The 23,499-nt window shown below is 39.1% G+C and overlaps 1 protein-coding gene and 1 long non-coding RNA gene across 2 annotated transcripts in view; both read right to left on the bottom strand.

The window, feature by feature from the left end:
• LOC121909468 overlaps positions 1-23,499 on the bottom strand; it is a 567,936-nt gene that overhangs the window by 459,861 nt on the left and 84,576 nt on the right. The gene's annotated exons all lie outside the window — the stretch shown is intronic.
• ptf1a (pancreas associated transcription factor 1a) lies at positions 4,101-6,185 on the bottom strand. Its single transcript, XM_042430008.1, has 2 exons — positions 4,727-6,185; positions 4,101-4,507 (listed from the first exon to the last, which is right to left on the bottom strand). Exons 1-2 carry the CDS (start codon positions 5,346-5,348, stop codon positions 4,305-4,307), a joined length of 825 nt encoding a protein of 274 aa, XP_042285942.1. The 5' UTR covers positions 5,349-6,185; the 3' UTR covers positions 4,101-4,304.

Below are 23,499 nucleotides of genomic sequence, written 5' to 3'. Positions count from 1 at the left end.
TGCCATATTGTGTCCTGGACAAAGACTGATGGAACATTAAAGACGTGGAGAACGGTGCCAACCCGTCTCGAAGACACTGCAAGGGCCTCTCTCTTTGCTTGCTTTTAGGCAGCTGCTGGCCAGGGACTCAGGCGCAAAGACATGAAAAGAGACGAAGTTTGAACTACCAGGTGCATCCCCGGAAAACACGGCGGAGACCGATCTGTTCCAGCGGGACAAGGAAGCCCTCATAAAGATGTAATTTAGATTGGAAGGTCACGTCTGAAAGTCCGCTACCTCCCCTCCCTGCCACACATCTCCCCCTGCTTCCTCCTCTGTCAGTGCGAGCCCAGCAGACACCTGTTGGTTACCAGCGGCTCAACGCGCCCTGAGATCAGCCACTCTGCAACACAGCATGTCCCCTGACTGAGTTGAGAGTCTGTGCTGATCGGCCTCACAGCTGGCACTCTGATGCCATTCTGGAGAGGAGTAAAGCCTAGGAGTCAGAGCTATTAATAATGACTCCAGAGGATATATTTCCGCAGCGAGATAATCTGCAAATCAAGCCGATTTGTGAATCTTGTTAGGCGTCTCTCCCAGTGCGCTAATATACCGGCTTAAAGAGGATTTAACAGCATTAGAGGCGAAAGCCTTTAACTTTCTTCTGATTAATGTATGAATGTTTCACTAAAGCTTCTCACATTCACTGATGCGCTGTTATTCACTGCAGTCAACAACTGATGGCCATTTTCCTTTATTACATATTAAATCATTTTTCAGCCATGGATGCAAACCGATTATTAAACCATTATTAACAGCCAGCGGTGCGTAAAAGTGTCAATCACTGCATTTTCCTGCTATTAAAACATCAAATGACCTTCAAAAATAACTGCATCACCTCAGAGCTCTGCCATGAAAAGCTAAAAAAAATAACAAATGTCTGCGCGAAACAAGCAAAATGACTTCCAGATATATTATATATATATATATATATTCACCCCGAGTCCTTCAACAGTAAGCCGCGAGGACATTTGGGGATTTGAGGACGCTATAAACTAAATCCATAAAGAGCTGCCTTTCCTGCTCTGATAAAAAAATGTTTGCTGGTTCAAAAGAGGCATGTGTATTATTTATATAATTATTATAGTAACTGTATGTAACGCGTGTAATTGCAATGCTTGGAACCCCTTAAACATTTCATTTTACAATGAAGGGTATTTTGAGGGTTAAAGCAACAGAGTTAATTAATAAATTAGATCAAACCATTTTATGTTGTATATAAGAATAATCAAGTGGCTTAATTGACGTTATATCTAAGTAGCCAGTGAGCTCTTTAAGTAATAAAATGGTAGATAGAGTTAGAATAAAAGTAACAATTCTATTTTTCAGAGAGTATATGTTGGAACACTGGTGAATTAGTGGTGGTTAATAGAAGTATCTCTGCTAATGTGAAAAGATACTTTTTAGGCATATTAAGAATCCTGAGTTGAGGATTTGCTTGGAGGCCTAAAATGTAAGTATTTGCAATAAAATGAGTTGATGTGTGATTAGAATGACATGGCTGTGGTTGCTCTGTATAGTATTAATGCATTTTTATCTTTAGAAATGCACCAAGAGCTTATAAATCACAGACTAACAACAGCCATCAGATAAATGTAGTGGAGAGAATTCTCTGAAATATAGAAAGTTGCACAGAATGGGAATACTGCAGTACCAATAAATGAATGAATTCCTCTGTAAACTGTCTTATTACAATATTAACAGTATTCAACCAATGTTTACAACAACGATGCACAACACAGTAGTTTATTACAACCTAATGAGGATTCTCTTTATGAACTGTGTAACATAAAGTTATCTCTCAAGTGACTGTTGTTTCTTAGAGTCGGAATTTAATTGAAGAATCAGATTTGGCTTTCTCCGCGGAAATATATCTTTGATTTTATAATCTTGAAATCACAAATCCAATTTTAATCTCCGTGCACTTTTTTGAGAATCCCGACTCTATGAACAAATGTCTTTTTTTCTCTTCATCCTTGAAATAATATATTTTATGATTAAGATTTAGTCTTACTACCCAGCGCTGCCCCGGCAGTGTGGTGTGTGTACAGCTCTCTGTCTCGCTCTCTGCCTCGTACAGCATCGCCTACTGTAGATATGAACGCGCACAGCGGCCTGTGAGCTGACAGCCGAGCCTTTCTCAACCAAATGACTGCTTGGCAGGGCCCTCTAATGTCCAAGCCTGCTGAGAAATAAAGGAAATAAAACCTGTCAGGCAGTAAAATGGTCGTGTCCTTTAAAGCTGTGCCAAGCCCGCAGCCGGAGTGACAAGATAGCCTGAAGTATTTCAGCCTGGCCCTTCCGCTTGGCTGCGACCGCACCAAAGGATGTTAGAGGCGCTCTGAGCCGCGCACACTAAAAACCATCAAAAGGCACAAAGGCCTTAAGGTGCGAGAAACTACAATGCTACCACTGTTTTAACCCCAGCTCTGCTGCCTCACAATCAAAGTGGAGCCGGCCCTCCTGCCAAAGAGATGAAGTTGCCCAGCATTGAGTCGCTAACATTTGACTTTCTAATGGCTGTAATAGGATTACATGCTCCTGTCGCGCTGGTAATGAGAAGCGGACGGACTCGGAGAGGACCTGATAGTCTGCTGTGGAGAGCGTCCTGCAAATAACTGAGGTTAAAAAAGCAGAATTATGTGGCATCATAAGAAAATTAAATACTTAATTTTGTCTAAAAAGTAGTGTCTAAAAGCGCTAACCCACCTGCTATGCTGGAGCTTTTTAAAATCCAAACTGTCAGCATCCTAACACCGACCCTCCAGCAGTGCTTTGAATGCAGCCTTCAAGTCTTGTGTTCGCCGCTTTTGGGCCCACATGGTTCATATAGGCTATGCGGCCGTGTGTTGTAGTGGTGTGGGGGGCGGCCGCAGAGGAGGCCGTGGGGGGACACATGTTGGAGGGATGCCGCTACCACGGGAAAATCTGTCCCGGGAGCACCTGGCAGCACAGAGCGTATTCAACAGCCTCCCACCATACTGCTGCACGCCCGCGTGCGCTTTAAACACCTTCAGCTGTTGTGGGTATACAGTGTCCTGTCATTAGCATCTCATTTGCATATTCATGTCGCAATATTGTGCTGTATTAGTTTGAGTTATTTCCCCGTCTTACTCTCACTCAGTCAGACTTTTGATGAACAGTTAATCTCTTGAACAGAGCTCATTAGGCCCCTTCAGTACAGGTCACGCAAGTATTCACTCTCATATGTTAATATAACATTATGCCTCATTCATCTACCACCAGGAGGAAAGAATCTTATAACGAATTCATTTAATGGCCCACGTTTGCACTCATGTAAAATAAAATCAGGTTTAGGTCTGATGTTCCAATGATGAGACTAAAGGGCTAGTGACAAAAATCGGCTAATGATAAACTAAAGCCTAATAAGCATGATGTATTTCTTTATAGTCAAACAGTAGAATGTTTAATATTCTGAAGTAGTTTCAGTAGAAGACTTTGCTTTCAAAATGCTTTGTTCTATTTCAGTAAATAACACATTTGTTTGTTAGTTTGACTAAAAACTCTTAGTACAAGATGCACTTTTATTTCCGGAGCTTTCAGCCACATCTTTGTGGCTGAAAGCTTTGAGTGGTCAGAAGACTAGAAAGGCGCTATATAAGTGTAGTCCATTTACCATCTTGTGGCCTTCATCAGTGAATGCACCTTGTTCAGGACTATTGACATCTTTCACTTACTGGAAAATTTCCACCAAGTGGGGCTCGTGCTATGAGTTTTTTTGTCGAATTATTTCCAAGATCAATGATGAACCTTCAAGCTTAACGTCTGTTGTTAGAATTGTATAATCATATAGGGGAAGTTTACTCTACTGACATGTTGATGTCGAACATCTTATTTAATATTTGACTAAATAACAACAATAATAAAATAGAATAAAGAAGAAACAAACTTTTTATCATTAGGTGTCTTTATTTGCAGGTTGAATAGAAATATAAATCAGCAGTAGAAAAATATTTTTTCTCTCATTCTTTGCAATTAAATTAAAACATATATTATCACTTATGAAAAAAATTAAATACATGATTGCCAGTTGCCTGAATTACAAAAATAAAATTATCAACATGATAAAAAAAAATATGTACAACAACTAATACAATATCAGAAAATGTACAGTCAGTTCACATGGTGTTCACATTTTTACAATGCGCCTTCAACAGCACATTAAAAACATTAACATAATCTGGTTCCTCACATTTACAATGTGCGTTTTACAGGACAAGTCAGAAGGACTCAGGTATTTCTGTTTAGGCCACGAGGCCGAAAGGAGGCTCGTTCTCTATGTCTGTCAGGCCCGGTTTGTTGTGCAGTTTTCGGGGGTCCTCCGGCGTCCAGACCTTGGCCGTGCGGATGATGTTCTGCTCCCGGAGCTGCTTTTCATCCGACCACGATAAAGAGTGACCGGCCAGAGGAGGTAGGCCGTAGTCTGGGTCGCTGGGGGAGGGAGACCCTGGGAGGAGAAAACGTAGAACAAGGACATTAATATTAGTTTTTTTTTCCTCAGTTGTTGTTTTTTTGCAGACTAGGACTAAGCCTATATACGTTAATCCAAATAAGTGCATATGTAAACACAAATAACTGTAAATGAGTCTGCATCGCTTTCATCGAGCCTGACCGCCACTATTCTTAAAATGATGTACTTAGAGGTATGATTTTGAAATGCACCTACTTGTTCCTCTGTGACAGATAATGACTTTCTTGGGCTGCGCGTGCGTCTCGCTGCTGGAGTTCCTGATAGGCAGATCCGACTGCACGAGCTCGGCGAGGAAGTTGATGTAGCCGATGGCCAGCCGCAGAGTGTCCACCTTAGAGAGTCTTTTCTCGTAGGGCAGGGTGGGGATGTGGGAGCGCAGACCCTCGAACGCGTCATTGATTGACTGCATCCTTCGCCTCTCCCTGACGTTGGCCGCCTGCCTCAGCTGTTGCATCTCCATCTCAGACCTCATCCGCCGCCTCCGCTTCAGCAACGGCCCGCCGTGTAGGCTGCCCATCTGAGGGGACAGGTCCGGGGTGCTGTCGGCGCAGCCGTACGAGAAGGTGGAGGACGAGGAAGAGAAAGACAGGTTGCCAATGTCGTAGTCCCCATCGTGAGGCGCAGCTCTGCTGCCGCCGTCTTTGCTGTAATAGTCTTGGAAATGGCTGGTGAGGAAATCGACGTCGTCATCCAAAAAGTCATCCGTGTCCAAGTGTCCATCTCTCGAAGAGTGGTCAGTGAAAAACTCGTCATCGTCGAAGTAAGGAGGGGAGGAGAAAGAGTCCAGTCCGGAGAAAGGGTCCAGTACACTGTCCATCTTTGTCTAGCTGCTTTCTGTCTCCTGTTGTTGCGGTAACAATGACACGTTGTTCTTTCTTTTATTGACTCGTTGCTCTGTGGTCACTGATCACGGTCAACAGTTAGTTTTACTAGAAGATCAGGCACGCGAGGTGTCTTTATAGCGACATCCATAGTCGCGTGCCGTTTGCCAGGGGCGCCAACCAATCACAACTCGGTCCGCGAAGCGCACCTCGAGATAATTCCCCAGAACGCCACGCCTCCTGTCCTCCCCAGGCCCGGCCTGAACATCTCAACTATGCCCTGACACCGGCTGTCCTCCTCTAACACAGTCCGACTGATTTATATTTCCTTGTTTAACATGCTCTAACTTGATTTTAAATGAATTAATACTCTGCCCGAAGTGAAGAGAGACTGATCAGATATTATTCCTTACACCGTTATGACATCTTTGACTAAATATTGATACAATGTGCAGCCTAATCACATATAGGCCTATTTGCAGAAAACTGGCTTTTCCCAAAAAATGTTCTACTGTGAATTATCGTGGATTTTAGATTAAATGAGTCAACGTGACCTCACAGTTGTCTACAATAAAATAAAAGCCCGAATTAAGGTCGTGTTGTAGACTATGTCTTATTGTTAAAACATACTGTAGGCAAACTGGTAGGAAAACCTAATAAACACCACAATTTCTCCTCATAGTTGCGGGACATGTTCATTCAAGTCACTATGCAAACAAGAAGTTTCATACGTCTGTTGTGTTTTGCATTGATATTCAAACATGCTATTAAATATTCAGCCTGGTCGCCAGAAGCCAGTGAGATTCTCGGTAGCAAGTTGGAAATCAGCAGAGAGCACGGCTCGAGACCACCTCGAAACCAAGGCCGGCTTCCCGTTTCAACCGACAAAAGCGGGTGTTTTTAGTGAGACATCCGCCATTTTTAATTTATTTTTTTTATTTTATTTTAACCCAAACCATGATCTTTCCCTAACCCTAACCAAGTGGTCTTTGTGCCTAAACCTAACCAGACCTTAACAACAGCGTTGTCACATCATAAAACATCATTATTCAACGGGTAGAAATGTTAATATGCATATTTACACGTGTTGAAACGTAGATATTCAACGTTTCTGTGGTTTGCAGAAACGTTCAGTGCCAATGTTTTGCTCTAGCGATCGGGTTGAAATATTATTATGAATGTATAAATATCATATAACGAATATTAAGATGCTATTAAAATAGGCTTAGGCTAATTTAATAGTATAATATAATCAATAATATTTTGATATCCTAGGCTATGTTGATATTACCCTACAACCTTCAATTTAACATTGGCTATGAGTAGAGGGAGGCCTTGACACAATGTGTTCAGAATAATAATGTTTCCTCTGATTAAAGAAACAGATGTTGCCAACAAAAGCAACACGTGAATAGAAACCCTCATGTCAATAAACTCCCCAGATTAAAAGATGCATCAACCCAGCTGTGAAGCATTATTGTAAAAACTAATATTATTATGAATTTGTTTGTAAGCGGTCAGCTATAATTTCACTGGGATGTGTGTATATATTATTATTATTTTGTTTAACATCTATTTCTATGTATTTCTAATAGTAAAGTCAAATGTAACTAAATATTTTGTAACGACTCCATAAAGTCTTAAAGGGGCAAAATAAAACACACAAAAGGAGGCAATGCACACAACCGCCAAACGGAAATAAGATCTTGTTTAAAAGCAAAATATAAACTCAATGAAAGGGCATAAAATACTTTACGACAAGTGTTTCAAATTTTACAAAGTTTTAATGACACTTTCTTGACCATCTATCACATTTAATTAAGAAAACTATTTCTATTAAGACCCTTCTCTTTCAAAAGAAAATCCAAGGCTGTGGTTAAAATGTTGTGTATCTTATTGTGAAGGTGGATAAACCTGTGAACATGTTGCTGTGAGTGGCTGGTCCTCTTCAGCCTGGTGATGTGTGGAAGAGCTCTCAGCTCGCCCATTTATTTAGCCGTAAGTGGGCAGCGCTGCTGCCATAAATACATGCACCAGTAGAGTGGTCGATGCGCCACTTGTGCCAGCCAGTGCTGTTTTGATGGGAGAACTGGTTGACAAATAAAAGCACAGTGGTGGCCCCGAGGCTCGCGCCTCTGACACCTCACGCGACAAATTAACGCTCGCCGGTATACCGAAAGGAGACTACCCACCGGTCTGGGGTCTGTAAGTACCCATCTATTCAGTCCATTCAGTGGAAGGGCTCACTTTGTTCTGCAGAGAAAATGGACCTTTGATGCAGGCTGTGTGTGCGCGCGCACCACGTGTGGATATTGGTGGTGCGACAGAGAGCTGCAACACGGGCCGCGGCCGTGGGAAGAAGGCCACTTGCGCTCCCCTCGCCAGTCAATGCAACATGTCGTGTTATAAATGAGGCTTGTGCTGCTGTCTACATAATGAAGCTGTAGCCGGAGTCCACATGCACAATGCACTCACATCCCGATACCAACCAGGTGCTTGAACACAACACCACGCACTGACAGATTGCTGCAGGACTGCACTTTAATCCCTCACATTCAACTTTCAAACAGAAAATCCATCTCCCATCGGCATGCGGTCACTGTAAATCATTACACCAAACAATGATTCCATATAAAGCGTCTCCTGAATGAGGTACAGACAGCTCTGATCAGACAGGGGAGGCTAGCAGAATGAAAATGAAAATTTAACATTTTTCCACTGATGTACAAGAAGCGGACCATAACTCAAATAAATTGTCCTGACCTTTACGCTGATTCTTTTTTTTTTTTTTTTTTTTTAAAGTTGCAGCAGTTTTGTAGAAATTAAATTAAAACGTATCTTATGTAAAGGGGCCCCCATATTTCTGTGAAAATTTTCTGAGCAGGACTGCAAAAACATAAAGACACTTGAAAATATAAGTTTGAACGTAAAAAAAAATAATCTCCGAGCAGACTTGCCATGGCGATTTGTATCTGTCTACTTCCAGAAAATGTCCTCATAATGTGTGTATAAAATGTCAACTGTAGGTTCCATCATCCTAAATAAGCTCCTGGTTCATACCTGCATTGTATTGTCTGTACAAAAATGAGACGTTCTCTTAGAGAAACACATTTTCATCCTCTTGTTTGGAACACGGTTTCTGCTCATCGGTCATTTCATCTGCACTCTGCTGCTATTCAATACACAATAACTTTAGAAGGGCTTGGCAAGCTATTCTTTGTCGTCTTCAACTTAATCTACACGTCATAAATGCAAAATGATTAGTTATATTATTAGTAAAGATAATAACTAGCAATTTGAACTTGAAGTTGACAGTTTTTACAGGCATAAGTTTGTTCTTGTTATAACTTTCAGAAATACATTACCCCTGAGAGTTAACTGCCAAATTCATTTCTCCTGTTGAGAAGCCTGAAAATCTTGGCCTAAGCTTTCAATTGATACTTTTTCTTCATTTAAAATGTAATACTAACCATATTGTTGTCTTCTAAAAAACCTTATAGTGAATACAAGTGTAGCAGGTATATAAATCCTTTTCAGTCAAATCTTCTCTGAATGTAAATGTGATGACATATTGTTATGCAACAATTGCGAATCTCTTCTATGTTACTGCATGAGGACAAAATCTGAACAGTCTTCTCTCATTTTTATGTTACAGCAGAATTTCCTTTTGTAATGACTTTGCTCATTTGTGATTCAAGCTCACAAGGCGGCTATAAATACATGAGCTGCCATTAATAAGAGGAGGTAATAAAACTTATCATTTATTTGCAGTGGTCTATTTTTTTTCTCGTTGCGCGCGTGTGTGTGTGTGTGTGTGTGTGTGTGTGTGTGTGTGTGTGTGTGTGTGTATTTGTATAACACAGACATGGTCTATTTTTTGTCGTTGCTTGTGTGTGTGTGTGTGTGTGTGTGTGTATGTTTGTATAACACAGACATGTTAGTAAAGTGTGTGTATCCCCCCCCCCCCCCCCCCCCCCCCCCCCCCACCCTTTTCTGAAAAGCAGATAATAATTCGAACCGTGCAGGTTTTTAACGCACCGTGACCGCGCGCTCCACGTCGTCTCATTGATGAACGTGCTGCCATTCTGAACGGGCCGACCTACACGAGCGGAGCAAGTGTTTCGGTTCCCATGCAGCCCCTCGGTCTGCAGCGTGCAGCAGGCTGGAGATCGGCCACACCGGTCACAGTGCACGCTAGGGGTGGGGCAGGTGGGGACTACACACACACACACACACACACACACACACACACACACACACACACACACACACACACACACACACACACACAGGCTATATATTTAGGGCACACTGAACACACTGTTGCGTGAACTTCAAAATATATGAAAAAAAAACAATAAAAGAAATGACTTACCCGAACCCTGACCCAACAACTATATGGATCGCCATCATAAATAAATCAAAACTGATCATAAGTATTTCTTGTCATATTTGACTATGTAATGGGAGAGATACTAATATCATTGTAAACGTATAAGGCATCATTTTGATGAATCTTTATTGTGAGATAGTCTACTGTCCATCCTCATTCAACGGAAACATAAAAAGGTAAAAATCACTCGCTAATAGTTCCCATTTACTACTACTAACAACCATTACGCATTCAATATAAAAAAATAGGCTATAAATATATAAAAAATATTGGTTAATAATTTCTACAAAAAAATTAAAATGCTGAAAAACACACAAGAAAACAAATATTACTGATTAATACTTCACAAATAATTCTTTATAGTTATCATTCCTGACTTTTCATTATTTATTGATTATTTAGATGGAAAGAGGCTTTGTCAACCCCTCTAGGTAATGTTTTAATTTACAAGTCTATAATTCCTCATTATTCTCTGTGTTTTCTAAAAAAAAAAAAAAAAGCATGTTATTTGGTACTATTAGGGAAAACAGTAATTTCACTGAAGCAAAATCTCAGTTTAAACCCAAGTTAATGTCCATTCATTATTTATTATTGCATATTTGTTGGATGCAACAGTAATATTTTGAACCAAAAATAATTCATTTAAAGTGTACCAACTGAACACTATAATTATAACAAAATAGCATATTTGTTTTCAGGAAGCTTCCTGGGAAATTATCAGGAAATGATGGACCTGAAAAATAAAGCGTTGCAGAATCTCAGCTATAAAGAATCATAGATCTCCACTATTTCCCTCATTAGCTTAGAATCAGTTGAAAAACAAACATTACTAAACACACATTCTCCACATATGAGTCTTATTTCAAATGTAAGGTGTAACATATATGACTGTATTGCTTTGAAATGAGATGGCTTTTAGTTTCCTCAGTGGTGCTGCTGCAGTGCCTATGAGCATGTTGCCCTGCAACTGGAAAAAGAAATCCAGAAAGTGAACTATAGGAGACAAACGTGTAGAATTAGAGCTGGAGCTAATCCTCCCACACAGTGATTCAGTATTAATCCCTGTAATCTCTGGCTACAGGGGATTATCCATCTGGATGACTAAAACAAATTAAAGGGATTTACTCAACAGTAATTTAACAACTAGATTAGATGCATCTTCAGCCTGCTCTGTAACCTTTGCTTGTTGGCCACTTGAAGGTAGCTGCTCAGCTAATGCTTTGCGTAGAAGTTCTGGGAAACTTTTTTCAAATTCATGAAATTGCTGAGGTTGCACATTTGTTGTAGGGGGTTCCTGATGCCAAGGTTGTAGACATGTTTAACTGGCTTCTACCCCCATGTGAATATATATATACACACACACACATATATATATATATATATATATATCTATATATCTCTCTCTCTCTCTATATATATATATATATAATTAAAGGAAAAACTGGTCCAAGGGTGAATGCTTGACCCCTACAGTGAGGGGATCTGGTGGCTCTGTTATGCTGTGGGGGGCATTTTGCTGACATGGTTTGGGGGAAGAATCACTGCAAATCAATACAAAGTAGTTCTGAGTAATCACCTTTATCCTATGATGAAACATTTCTATCCTGATGAGAGTGGTCTCTTCCAGGATGACAATGCCCCAATTCATAGGACAGGACGGGTCACTGAATGGTTTGATGAGTATGAAAATGATGTGAATCATATGCTATGGCCTTCACAATCACCAGATCTCAACCCAATTGAACACCTACGTGAGATTTTGGACGTGTTTGACAGCGCTCTCCACCACCATCATCAAAACACCAAATGAGGGAATATCTTTTGGAGTAATGGTGTTCATTCCTCCAGAAGATTTCCAGAGATTTGTAGAATGCCGAGGCGCATTGAAGCTGTTCGGGCAGCATGTGGTGGCCCAACACCTTACTAAGACACTTAAGTTGGTTTTATTTTTATTTCTTTTTGTTTGTTTTTGTTTTCTGGTAATGTTAGCAGGCTGCAGCTGCCATTTTGGTGTTTACATTCTACCATTCTATATTCCACACGTTGGAGTTTTGTTTTATTTTTAGACTAAATATAGTAAAATGTGACGTGTGTGTATGTGTTTCCAGGTAAAACACAACAGAAATTAAACAAGAGGAGTTTTCTCCATCAGAATTGGATACCTGGCAGCACAGACCATAATATGTGGAGGTACAATTTACAGAAAATTTAATTGAACCGTTAAATGACTAAATAATCTCTGTAATTTTGTGACTTTTCAAAATTCTTTATAGCATTTGGTTGATGGCAAGGTCTTAGGGCAGGTTGTGCTCAGCATTTCTGGAAAAGTAAGGGGTATTGGTTTGGTTTCAGGTTCTAGTGGTCCTTAGTTTAGTTCTTGTGATCTGTGACTGCATCCTAGGTGTCAGTTATGAGGAGTCCTGGTTAGGAATCTTTGGTTTTAAAGTACAACTGAAATCACATTTAGTCATCTTTTTTAGTAGTCAGAAAATAATGTCAGCATGTTTTTTTTTGTAGATGTATTGTTAAGTCATGTGCAGACAGAACACACACTGGACCAAAGTGAGAGAATGAAACCAAAGAATTTAAAATATAAATTTCTCTCTTTTGGTGTCTGATTTTTTCTTAAAGGACAAGTCATTTATAGCGCAGGTATGTATGCTGTAGCAGACAAAAACATTCCATTTCAGTTGACTGGTTTCAACAATCTTTGAATACTCCTCATGATACAATTTGAATCAGTTAGGATCCTGATCAGAAAATATGAAGTATGAAAATCGGTACTAGAAAAGTCAAGACAAGAAAAGTCATCTGTCAGAACCTTCCAAAACAACCCCTGTAAGCATCATCTGCTCTGCTGTCCCTACTACAGCCAGCCTAATATCTCAGAATGATGTTCATATTGGACAAATCTGCAATGCAAGATTTACATCCAGTGTGAATGTTCTGTACTAATGGAGAAAATAGTGTGGCTTTGAAGTGAACTGGATAGTAAGGGTGTCACACATCCAGGGACAGAGAGATTGTGTCCTGTCACAATTCAGGATTTAATAAGGTTTATACTGTAGCCACCATCTTTCTCTACACTTAAAGGTATACTATGCAGGACTTGTCTGCTGGTGTCTGCACAGCATTCAAAAGTTGGCCCCTCCTCACTGGCTCAACCAGAGTGAGCTGAAAGCAGAGGGAGAGTGAGAGAGAGAGAGCGGTGGTGGAGCGAGCTAGAGAGTGAATGAAAAGAGCGATGAGAACAAAGCTGTGAATCGCAGAAATAAAACATTTTCTGATTGTTTCATAGCGGTTACATTCTAAAGCACAAATAAACACGCCCACACACCTCCGCACAACCCTGTGGGAAGGTGCAGCATTGCCGGATTTTGTGTGAATGCAGAGCTTCATCCTGTCCACTGTGGCCTCTCTGCTCTGTGTGTGTGTGTGTGTGTAGCTAAGCCCTGCTCTTGGTCAAGCACACACACAGACTTGCTGCTCTTTATACATCCATGACACAGAGACAGAGAGCAGAACGAAGCAGAGGAGAGAGACGGAGACAGCGATGTAACCTGGTCGCTATGCTACAAGTCCTGACCTCACACCTGCCTGCTGTTATTACACACCCACTGCCCAAAGGATGACGCACAGAAGCATCCCGAACACAGAAAAATAATAATAAAATAATAAGATACAGGCAGAGGGCAGAGTCTTTGCAGATACATACACCGCTGGATCCGAGCTGAGCCTTTGTGGTCCTGTTGGTGTCCTTCTCTCGCTATTGCTGTTGTTTGTTGTTGCTAGTCATATTTCTATTATTATTATTATTATTGTTATTGTTATTATTGTTATTATTCTGCTATTCTGTGAGGTTTCTTCCCATTAAAGGGGAGTTTTTCCTTGCCGCTGTTGCCAAGTGCTTGTTCATGGGGGAATTGCTGGGTCTCTGTAGATTAAAGAGTACAGTCTAGACCTGCTCTGTGTGAAAAGTGCCCTGAGATGACTTTTGTTGTGATTTGGTGCTATATAAATAAAATTGAATTGGATTGAATTGAATACACTACCCAGACTTCCACACCCTTGGCATTCACTGCACCATAGAAGTGTCAAACTACTTCCTGCTTTGGAACTCAACATAAACACCAAATGACCAAATGAACAAATCACAAAATCATTTGGTCTTTTCCTCTAGAGAGGACAGTCCCCTGTATGTTGCTGTGTCCTCAGCAGCCTTGTGACAGAGATAAAAAGGACTCCCTCCACTCTAAATGATAACTGCTGGACTTTGACTGGAAAAGCAAACTGCACTTCAACCAGAAACAATGTCCGAAGGAGCCACTATTATCATTTTCACCACCTGTTAACTGACTATATGTGCACTCTCATAAACCTCCACTCTATCTCTGTTTCTCTGTCTCACACACTCAAACACACACATATCCAAACACTGATGAAAGCAGGTCACAGGGTGTTAGAGCATGAGCTGCTCTGCTAGCACCGGGGAGGCCTGGGAATCCCGCCACATGCAAACAGGATGCAGACAGACAGACATCGGGAGGGTGCTTGTGCTGCAGAATGACAGACAAATTAAAGCGCGCTCTGTGGAAGATAATGAGAGACCATTCTCACCAAGGGCACAATGTTAGTGTTCTGGATACTGCATTAAGCCTGTTGCACAGCACACATCATGGTGTATGCACACATTTATATTTCATCTATGTGCATATTTTCTAACAAAACATATACAGTCAAGTCAAATTTATTTATATTCTACAAAATCATAAGTTTATCCCAGATTACATGTGTAAAAGATCACACACACACACACACACACACGTCTTAATGTTACTCAGTTGCAGACTGTTCAGATGCCAATATACAGCTGTCATATATAGCAAATAGTGTGGCAGCTAAATTTAAGGACTAGGAGACATGCAGAAGGTATACTGTGTTTAGAACTTTTCTGTTAACCTTTGACTTTGACTTGAGGAAAGTGTTGCCTAAAAGACAATCTCATTTATGGATCAGTGACAGCTTTACAGGCTTTGGGATGACATTCTTGAGTTGGTCATTATAAAGTACACGTGGCTCATTTTCAGGCATATCTATCTGATTTGAAAAAGATAAGACAAATATGTGCCTTTAGACTGTCATACTTTATAACATGTAGTAGTATAAACAAAGTGTTTCTAGTAGTAACTAGTTGTCTTGTCTGCCTAACCAGAAATCTGCATTTATTTGTAGTTATTTTCCATAGTGTACAGTAGGTATGAAAAGATGTCGACCAGTATTTTTTTTTAAATTTCTTTGCATAACAGTAACATATAGCCTGATCTTAAAACAAGGTCCCATTACTAGGTTTTGTTCACTGGTCAAGCCAGAGAGTGGCACTCTGTCAAACTGTTATTTCCAAAGTCAAGATTGAACCTTCACACTCAGTCAGTCTAAATAATACAACCATTATCTTAACTTCATGAAACTGAACTAAAACAGTAAAACAGCTGGAAACATTTTTGTTTGGTCTATTGTTTGGTTTTTATGTCGAATGTTTTGTGTTCCTTTTTGTGTCTTTGTCTTTTAACGTCTTGGCACCATGTTGGAAATAAGTGTTTTCACTTCAACAAGTTATCCCTTAGATTTTTGTTCTAGTGTCTGTAATCCATAAATAAATCATATCATATCATATAAAATCAACCATTTTAACAAAAACAGATTTTTGGGCCAGTTAGTGGTTCACTGCCTTGCTCAAGGACATCTTGATAGTGGCTGCTGAAAGAAGGGAGCCATCTTTCCCCACCCAGACAGTCCCAGGCAGCCTCACTATCCTGCCTGTTTGACCTCTAAACAAAAACCACCCTTATAAGGAAACCAAAACACCCCACCCATTTCCTTTCCCCTACAATATGACAAGCATAAACACTACACTACTGAACTCTACATGATAATCCTCCAAAGTCCTTGAGGGTGCTAGCCGGGTTGGGGGGGTGGATGGGCTGGGTCAGTGGGGGCGGGAGGGGAGGGGGGGTTAATTGACTCATCTGCTGCTGGCTCTAATTGATTTGGGCGTTAATCTGGTGGCTCCAGACTAAGAGCCAGGCTAATATGTGAGGAGACCGGAGAGAGTCCTGCCCGGGGGCTGTTGACGGCTGCAAGGAGGATTGGAAAAGATTAACAGAGATTTCTGAGCGTCCTGCAGGAACAACCGAGCTGAACTGTCTGTCTGCTTGACTGTTGAAGCAACAAGACAAGGTCAGGGTCTGAGGAAAGTCCTGCATGCAAATGTCAATACAATTCAATTAAAGACAGAGTGTTGTTGAGAGTATTTTAGGGAAACTGTGGGCCTGTGGAGCTACCAACATCCTTGAAGGGGTCACAGGTGTCAATGTGTAGGTCCTTCACTGGATTCTACAGGAGTCTTTACAGGGTTCTAAATGTCTCTGGCTTCTGGGTTCTAGAGGTCCATGATTGGGTTCTAGGTGGCTTGATGTGCTTTCATGTGACTGCAGCGTCTTTCAAGTGATATGTTATGGCATGAGTTTCTGTTTGTAGAAAAATGAGTCAATCCCAGTGAAAACTGGTATAGTCTGTGTGTTGCTTTAGTCCATTCATCTCAGAGATACACGGTGTTCATCTCAGAGATACACTCACTCCTTTCTGCTTACGAAGGAGGAAATGTCCCATGGTCGCGTCACAGATTTTTTTTTAAAATGGTTTTAAGAGCCCTTTTTGAAATGAAATCTGACAAAGACCAAGGATATGTTTATTGATTTTAGACATCATCACCCCAATCCTGTCAACACTAAAATTAATGATCAGGATGTGTGTATATATATATATATTCCTTTCTTTTTCCACCTTTGTGCCTGTACATAATAGCTATATGTTTATATGTTTATGTCTGCTTATTTCTGTTAGCTTGCTGTACTTGTTTAGCTGTATGTCTTCTGTATGTGTATCTTTCGGTACACTGTGTGTGAGTCAAGTCAATAAGTGTTCAGACATAGTGGGCCAATAAAGCTGATCCCGATTCTGATAATAAAGTAATAAACATAACAAGTAATACAGATTTACCTTTCAAATGGAGGAAAAATGTTAAAGCCTTTAAGTTTGGTTCCAAAGATGTCTTAAAAATGACTAAAGAAGAATAGAGAAGTCATGACAAGCTATATGTGACTGTCTCTTTTACACACACACACACACACACACACACACACACACACACACACACACACACACACACACACACACACTCTGGAGGACAGTCAGGCCCAATCCCAATGTCCACACTCAGGGACTCACAAACTTTGAGGGGCGTTCCCCTTAAGTCTGCGAAGGTTTAGGGCAGTCCCACTGTCAAATCATCAAGTGCATGAGGGCTCTCCGGCACACATTTTGAGTCCTTTATGTACACTTTCTTTAAGTCCGCATCTCTGCAGACTTTGCCTGAATTACCCATAGTTCATGTGGCGTTAAATCAGCGTTAAATACGGGGTTACCATAGGAAACCCAGAAGTGTTAACAAAAAACAAACAAACAAACAAAAAACGTTAAACAAACTGGCACGTGGGTGTTCAGCCTGGCGTAGTGGGTGCGCTGGTATGCCTGAATGTACAAAGAAACACTGTATAACAAAGATTGAAAATACATAAACACACATGAAATCTGAGGAATGCAAGCAGAAGTTATATTACACACCTAGTTTATTCATCAACCATTTATTTAAATTTTTGCTTAATGATGTTGTTTTGACAAAAACGAGTAAATAACAAATACCCCTGGTCCACTCTGTAAGGCAAGAGCCTGGAAGACGTTCAAATCAGGCAGTCGGTCCCTTATTTGACTGTCATGCACGTTATTATTTTATGTGTTGGATATTATCTATCTGTTTAACACTTTGTTTATGTGCTCTATGAATGAGTGGTTTTACTATTTTTCTCTTATCTGTTTTTGTTTAAGTGAGCTCACTAAGACAAATTCCAATCAGTCATGTTGATATGGCGATAAAGTACTGAATAAAAACTCCCAAACCCACAATCATGCGTTGGTGTCATCAAGGTAACGTGATATGTCGCAAAGTGTTGTCCCATTCCTATTTAAACCATTTCGAGCCCTCGCAGCCTCTCACACTCAAGCACTTACCAGGTGATGTCAATTAAGTCCGTGAGGGTTCAGTGTTTAGTGTCTAGGGGGGACATTGGGATCAGGTTTCAGTGTAATGCAGCACTAAACGTGGCTTCTTTAATAGTCAGAGTACTACCGCCATCACGTGGTCAAACAGATGAATGCGTTCAGTTACAGGATGTATGCTGGTGGCGTCATCTCTTTGTAACTATGCCTTTGCCTAATGTAGAGGACTCTCTGATTCTAGCTATTTGTTTACAATCTAAGCAGTGCAGGGGGAAAGTCAAATATTTGCCTGATAGACTGATTGGTACCAAACATTGTTTTTTGGAATAATTCCAATAATTCTCACAGTAACATGAATGGGTGTAGAATTCTTAAGAGACTTAAGTCAGTCTGTCACTCCAGATTGATAAATATAAATTGTCTTTAGTGACCAAGTGTTTTTCTTCTTTACAGTTAATAAATAAGACTGAGAGTCTAAAGCCCCACCAGCAGTCCTTAGAGGCTTTAATCTTCATTACACCACAAAATATAATTTACAAGCATTCCTGTAGAACCTAACCTGGTAGCATGATAGCATGACACATTCATGATAACATGAATCTATAAGATTGGGATATATTATGTGTGCTAAGTTGACCTTTTGGGGTGGCACCACAGTATATGGAAGTTCAGGGTTGCCGATATTAAAATAAAATCATTCATTCCAAATGACATTTTATTCACCATTTGTTGGCATATGATATACGATAAAAACATCATTTTCACTGTGCTGCTGTCATGCTGTTTTCACTATATGACCCATGTAGACAAAGTGTTATTATTAAAGGATCATGAACATCATTTCAGGCTCAGAATGTCCAAACCAAAAGTCCAGAGAAGTTGTTGAGATGCTTTGCTCTAGACCAAAGTGTTGGATGGACAGACTGACCAACAGACACACACAACACACAACACACAACATTTTTATTGTTCTATATATTAGGTCAGGAAAAAGTATCTGTCCATCTAATACTTCTTACACAGATTTACTTGATTAAATTTTGGGCAACTTGGTTCTGCCCTGTAATTTTATTCTTTCTGTCTAATTTAATTTTATTACACTTAATGTAATTTTATGATCCTCTTCATTGTATTTTTAAATGTTGAGCTGATGCACCCTGCCTTATATAAAGCACATTGAATTAGCTCTGTGTTTGAAAGGTGCTATACAAATAGACCTTCATTGTCTTATTTTTAATCCACTTGATGTCTATAGTAAATATCTACTTCACCCTGGAAACTAAACTTATCCATGCAAACCATTAGATATGATTCATGTGATCTGAAACAGATCTAGAGATAAAGAGATCAGCCATGAAGAAGAGTTGATAGCTAATTTTATTATGGGTTTGTCAATAGTTATGGACAGATAATCATCTCTTTACAATACAACAGAAGATCAGAAGAGCATGACAGACCACTTCAACAAAATCTCATAGTTTTAAAAAATCAATAAATAAGAGCATAAATAAATCAAACACATGTTTTCAACTTAGATATAGATTCATAAGTACTAATATTGTGTCATAAAACGTATCATGCATCATAAAACACCCTCAACCATTTCCTGTACAAACAAAAGAGATCGGTTGCAAGTATGCATGGAGGATTAATGTACAGAATGAGTCTATGTGGCTACTAGATTGTACTGAATAAAGGCCCGACATAGAAAACAAGGAACTCAGGAAGCACTTTATAGAGACCTCACACACACACTCTCACACACAGACACAGTGCATTTTCCGTTATGGTTTTATATACATATGAAATGCACACTGGCTCTCACAAGCACGCATGCACTCAACCAAACAGACACACACACACTCACACACGCACACACACACACACACACACACACACACACACACACACACACACACAGACCACCATGTCTGGGAGACCCTGATTTTATAGACTACATTTCCCATCTCTTCCTGAGTAAAAAAAAAAGCACTCAGGGCAGCTTGGGTTTCAGCAGCAACCATCCAAGGTCATCCTCTGTGGAAGTCCAATTTTTAAAAAAATGAAATAATCATATCAACCAAATTGAAGTTTCATTTTACATTTGTGTGTTTGTCATATATGTGTACATTTAAATATATATATATATATATATATATATATATATATATATATATTTTAAAACTATTGAAAAATGATTTTCAGAGTGATATAATAATAATGAAATTGTGGAATGGACTTATCATTTTTGTTTTCAAATTTAAAAAATTAAATGAATTAAATGAAATTGCAGCCTGGAATTTTTCAAATTTGAAATATGTCCTAAATTTGCTGATGACCATAAAAATAAAATTTAATTTAATTTTCATTAGAAATTATAAATCAAGTCTAATATCAAAAATCAAATTCAGTTTTAGCTTGTTAGCTGATGATACTTCTGATACTCCTATAAAAATACTGGTAGAAGTTGCAAGATCGTTTTAGCCTATGTTAAAAAGTCACAATTCATTATATTTGCAATTCATTATAATTTTTGTTCATAAAATCAATATAATATATAATATTTTTTTTCCGCTGCATTGCTCTGCTTTTTTTGCATGTATTTTCCTTTATTCATCCTTTTATATTATTTGAAAATTTAGTCCATTTCACATTTTATTTCATTATAGCCAAGTTAACCTTTGGAATACATATATTGTTCAGTTTTCATTTAAATATTGGCAGTAATTAGGCATTTTCAATTGATTTGATTAAGATTTCGTTTCAGCATTAGCAGCCCTGATCTTCCACAGTTTAGGCCCTACTATCTTTTTGATTTATGTTTCACGTTTGACATCACAGCTTCCACTACTGAAGTTCGGCTATTCGTTTTGCATTTCCGACTAAGAAGCCAGTGTCTCTGTTGTAATGTGCTTAAAAGTCATTAAGGTTTTCATTTGAGAAGCTTCCAGCGCTTACAATAGAACAATGTGTGTCTTCCTGTTTCCTCCGCTTAACACTCCTGTCATGTTGCTCCTGCTCTACCGCTCCTCCCAAACACACACACAGTAAGCTTGCTACTGGAACACTAAAGAAAAGATTCAGTAAATGGTTAAAAAAAAGCAGCAACATACTCATTCAGCATCTGTATGGCCCTGTCCTCTTGATAAGAAGGGGATTTCACATTAAATATGGCTCACCATCATCATCATTTTAACACAGAGGTAATCAGATCCTGTACAAAGTTACAACCTCTTGACACACACACACGCACACATGCACTCACACACACACACACAACTAAACTTAACAAAAGGAAAAATAAGTACATAATACTTCCATCAATAACACATTATCATCATCATCATCATAGTCATAGAAGAGTCTGTAGTATCCTTTGAATTCTACTTTTGATTTCCAGATTTCTGCTCTGGAAAAATGAATGGCAGTTACTGTTTATAGGAAGTCATCATGATAAATGTTGGCATAAGTAGTAGTATAAATGGCATTATCACAGATAAACAACATGGAGTGCCTCTCAGAAAATCATCTTAGCCCCAAAGATGTTTCCTTTGTCACTGTTGAAACCAGGCCCTGGTCCAGCTGTGGTGCCTGAAAGCCAGATAGATTTAGAATGTCATCTTATGACATTCTATAAAAAGTCCCTAAAAGTGTTGCAATAAAAGACAGCAGCTTCTCATCTAATTAACTAACTGGGTGTTGATTCACCCCTGAGACCAAATTCAATCCTGCTTATGGTGTGTTCAATGTAGAAGATGGTCTCTGCAAAGAAAGTCATGTATCCAAACTTCATAAATAAGCTTGGTGTGATTTTTAATTACTTGTTTTTTGTTTTTTGCACTGAAGGAGTTCTCCAGGGTTTTTAGATTTCATTTTAAAATTGAAGTAGCAGATATCCTGACTTTATCAGTCACATTTCCCATAATGAACCTCAATTTGACTGATTTGTCTCATTCGACTCTCTGTGCCTGCTAAATGCCAACATACAGTATTTCAAACTCCACGCCTCCAATCAAGCTTTCTGTTATCACTTAAATAACCCTGATGACATTTAAATGACATCATCAGGGTCATTTTCTTTGACTTGATAAAGGTCCTCCAGAGCTGCATTATACAAGCATTTTCACAGGCTGAGTAGTACTTATGACTATAAACTGATGTCCATCTATAAAATCAGTGGGATGCCCCTTTAAAGTGACAGTATGAAATGAGAATAAGGCAGGATTTTTTTACACAAGATGCAGAATCAAGAAAATGGTTAAAACTCTTTTTAAAACGTTTTGTTTTTTTCCGTACGTTCTGATATTTGATTTCCAGTGAGGAGAGGCTAAGGTGGCCAAAGCAATATGGAAATGAGATGTCTGCTGTAAAAGCAGCATAGTTTAAATGTTACAAATACATTTAAGCTGATTTATTTCTATTGCATTGTCACATCCAATAAAGAGCTGAGATAACTCAGTGTAATAATATCAATAAATGTAGCATAAGACATCCACCCACAGAACTCTTAAATGTTTTCAAGAATGTAAGGTAATATACAGAACACTTTACCTGTGTGTGTTGCCAACCAAGTGCCCGTGACATTCCTCAACTTAAGCAGATCCATTTAAAACAATAAAGTTCCCCCAGTAATTTTACTTTGGTAAGCTTAGCACATTTATCCTTTTGAAAAATCAAACAATTTATTTATTTTTCGATTTTGCGACCATAAACCTTTGTATCATAAACCTTTGTACCATAAACCTATGGTCACAAAATCGAAAAAGAAATGAATTGTTTGATTGACACATTGAGATTTTACATTGTGTTCTTGTTTCAGAATCTTGTTGAGGAAAAACACATTCAGCCATATTTTCATTTCAGCTATAGGCATTCTAATGTACAAGACAATTAGACAGTGCATAGACTTTTGGACTAATGTAGCTATTTTCCTACATACCCAGAGCCATACAAACACATGGATGCATATAAACTACAATCTTTAAGTACTATGAGTTTGTTAATACATAAGCAGTTTACATTATATAATGTGAATTATAGTGTGCAGCTTTCAACTTAAAAGTTTAATTCTATTCAACTGAAGGAAAAAAAAGTTGCTGACTAGAATTTAATAACCACAACTTTTCTTTAAAATAAATCGTTAATAAAAGTGCTGACAAGTTCCAAACATTAACATGTTGCATTTTGAGAAGGTCAGTCTACTTTCATTTCATTTCAGCTAACAGCTCACATTCATTCAAACGGGATGCAGAGGCAAAGAAGGGCTCTGTGTAAGCTGGAAAATCTAAAAGAATACAAAGAAACTAGCAATGGTTAACCATCACCATACACTAAGAAGTCATATAGGTCTTCTGTCAACTCAGGAATCTATCTAACCAAGAGTCTAGTCACAAAAGCATTTATGGCAGCAAGATTTCCTACTAAATTCAAAATGGCATTTTGCTCATCCAGGTCTATGGCATTTTTCGTTGGTGACATTGATAGTATACCTGTGCTACTGCCTGTAATCACAATGACATATGAAGGAATGTCACCCGCCAACATTTGATGTGACCAGGCTCCCGGTCAATGGAGTTTAGTTACCTCTCAATAACATCTGGAGCTGTATATTGGATTCAAAACGGCCTCCTGAAGCTTTA

This window comes from Thunnus maccoyii, chromosome 12 (genome assembly GCF_910596095.1).
Source record: "Thunnus maccoyii chromosome 12, fThuMac1.1, whole genome shotgun sequence".
In the NCBI taxonomy this organism is placed as follows: domain Eukaryota; kingdom Metazoa; phylum Chordata; class Actinopteri; order Scombriformes; family Scombridae; genus Thunnus; species Thunnus maccoyii.
The sequence above is the reverse complement of the archived record's forward strand: the minus strand, read 5'-3'. Positions and strand labels throughout refer to the sequence as shown.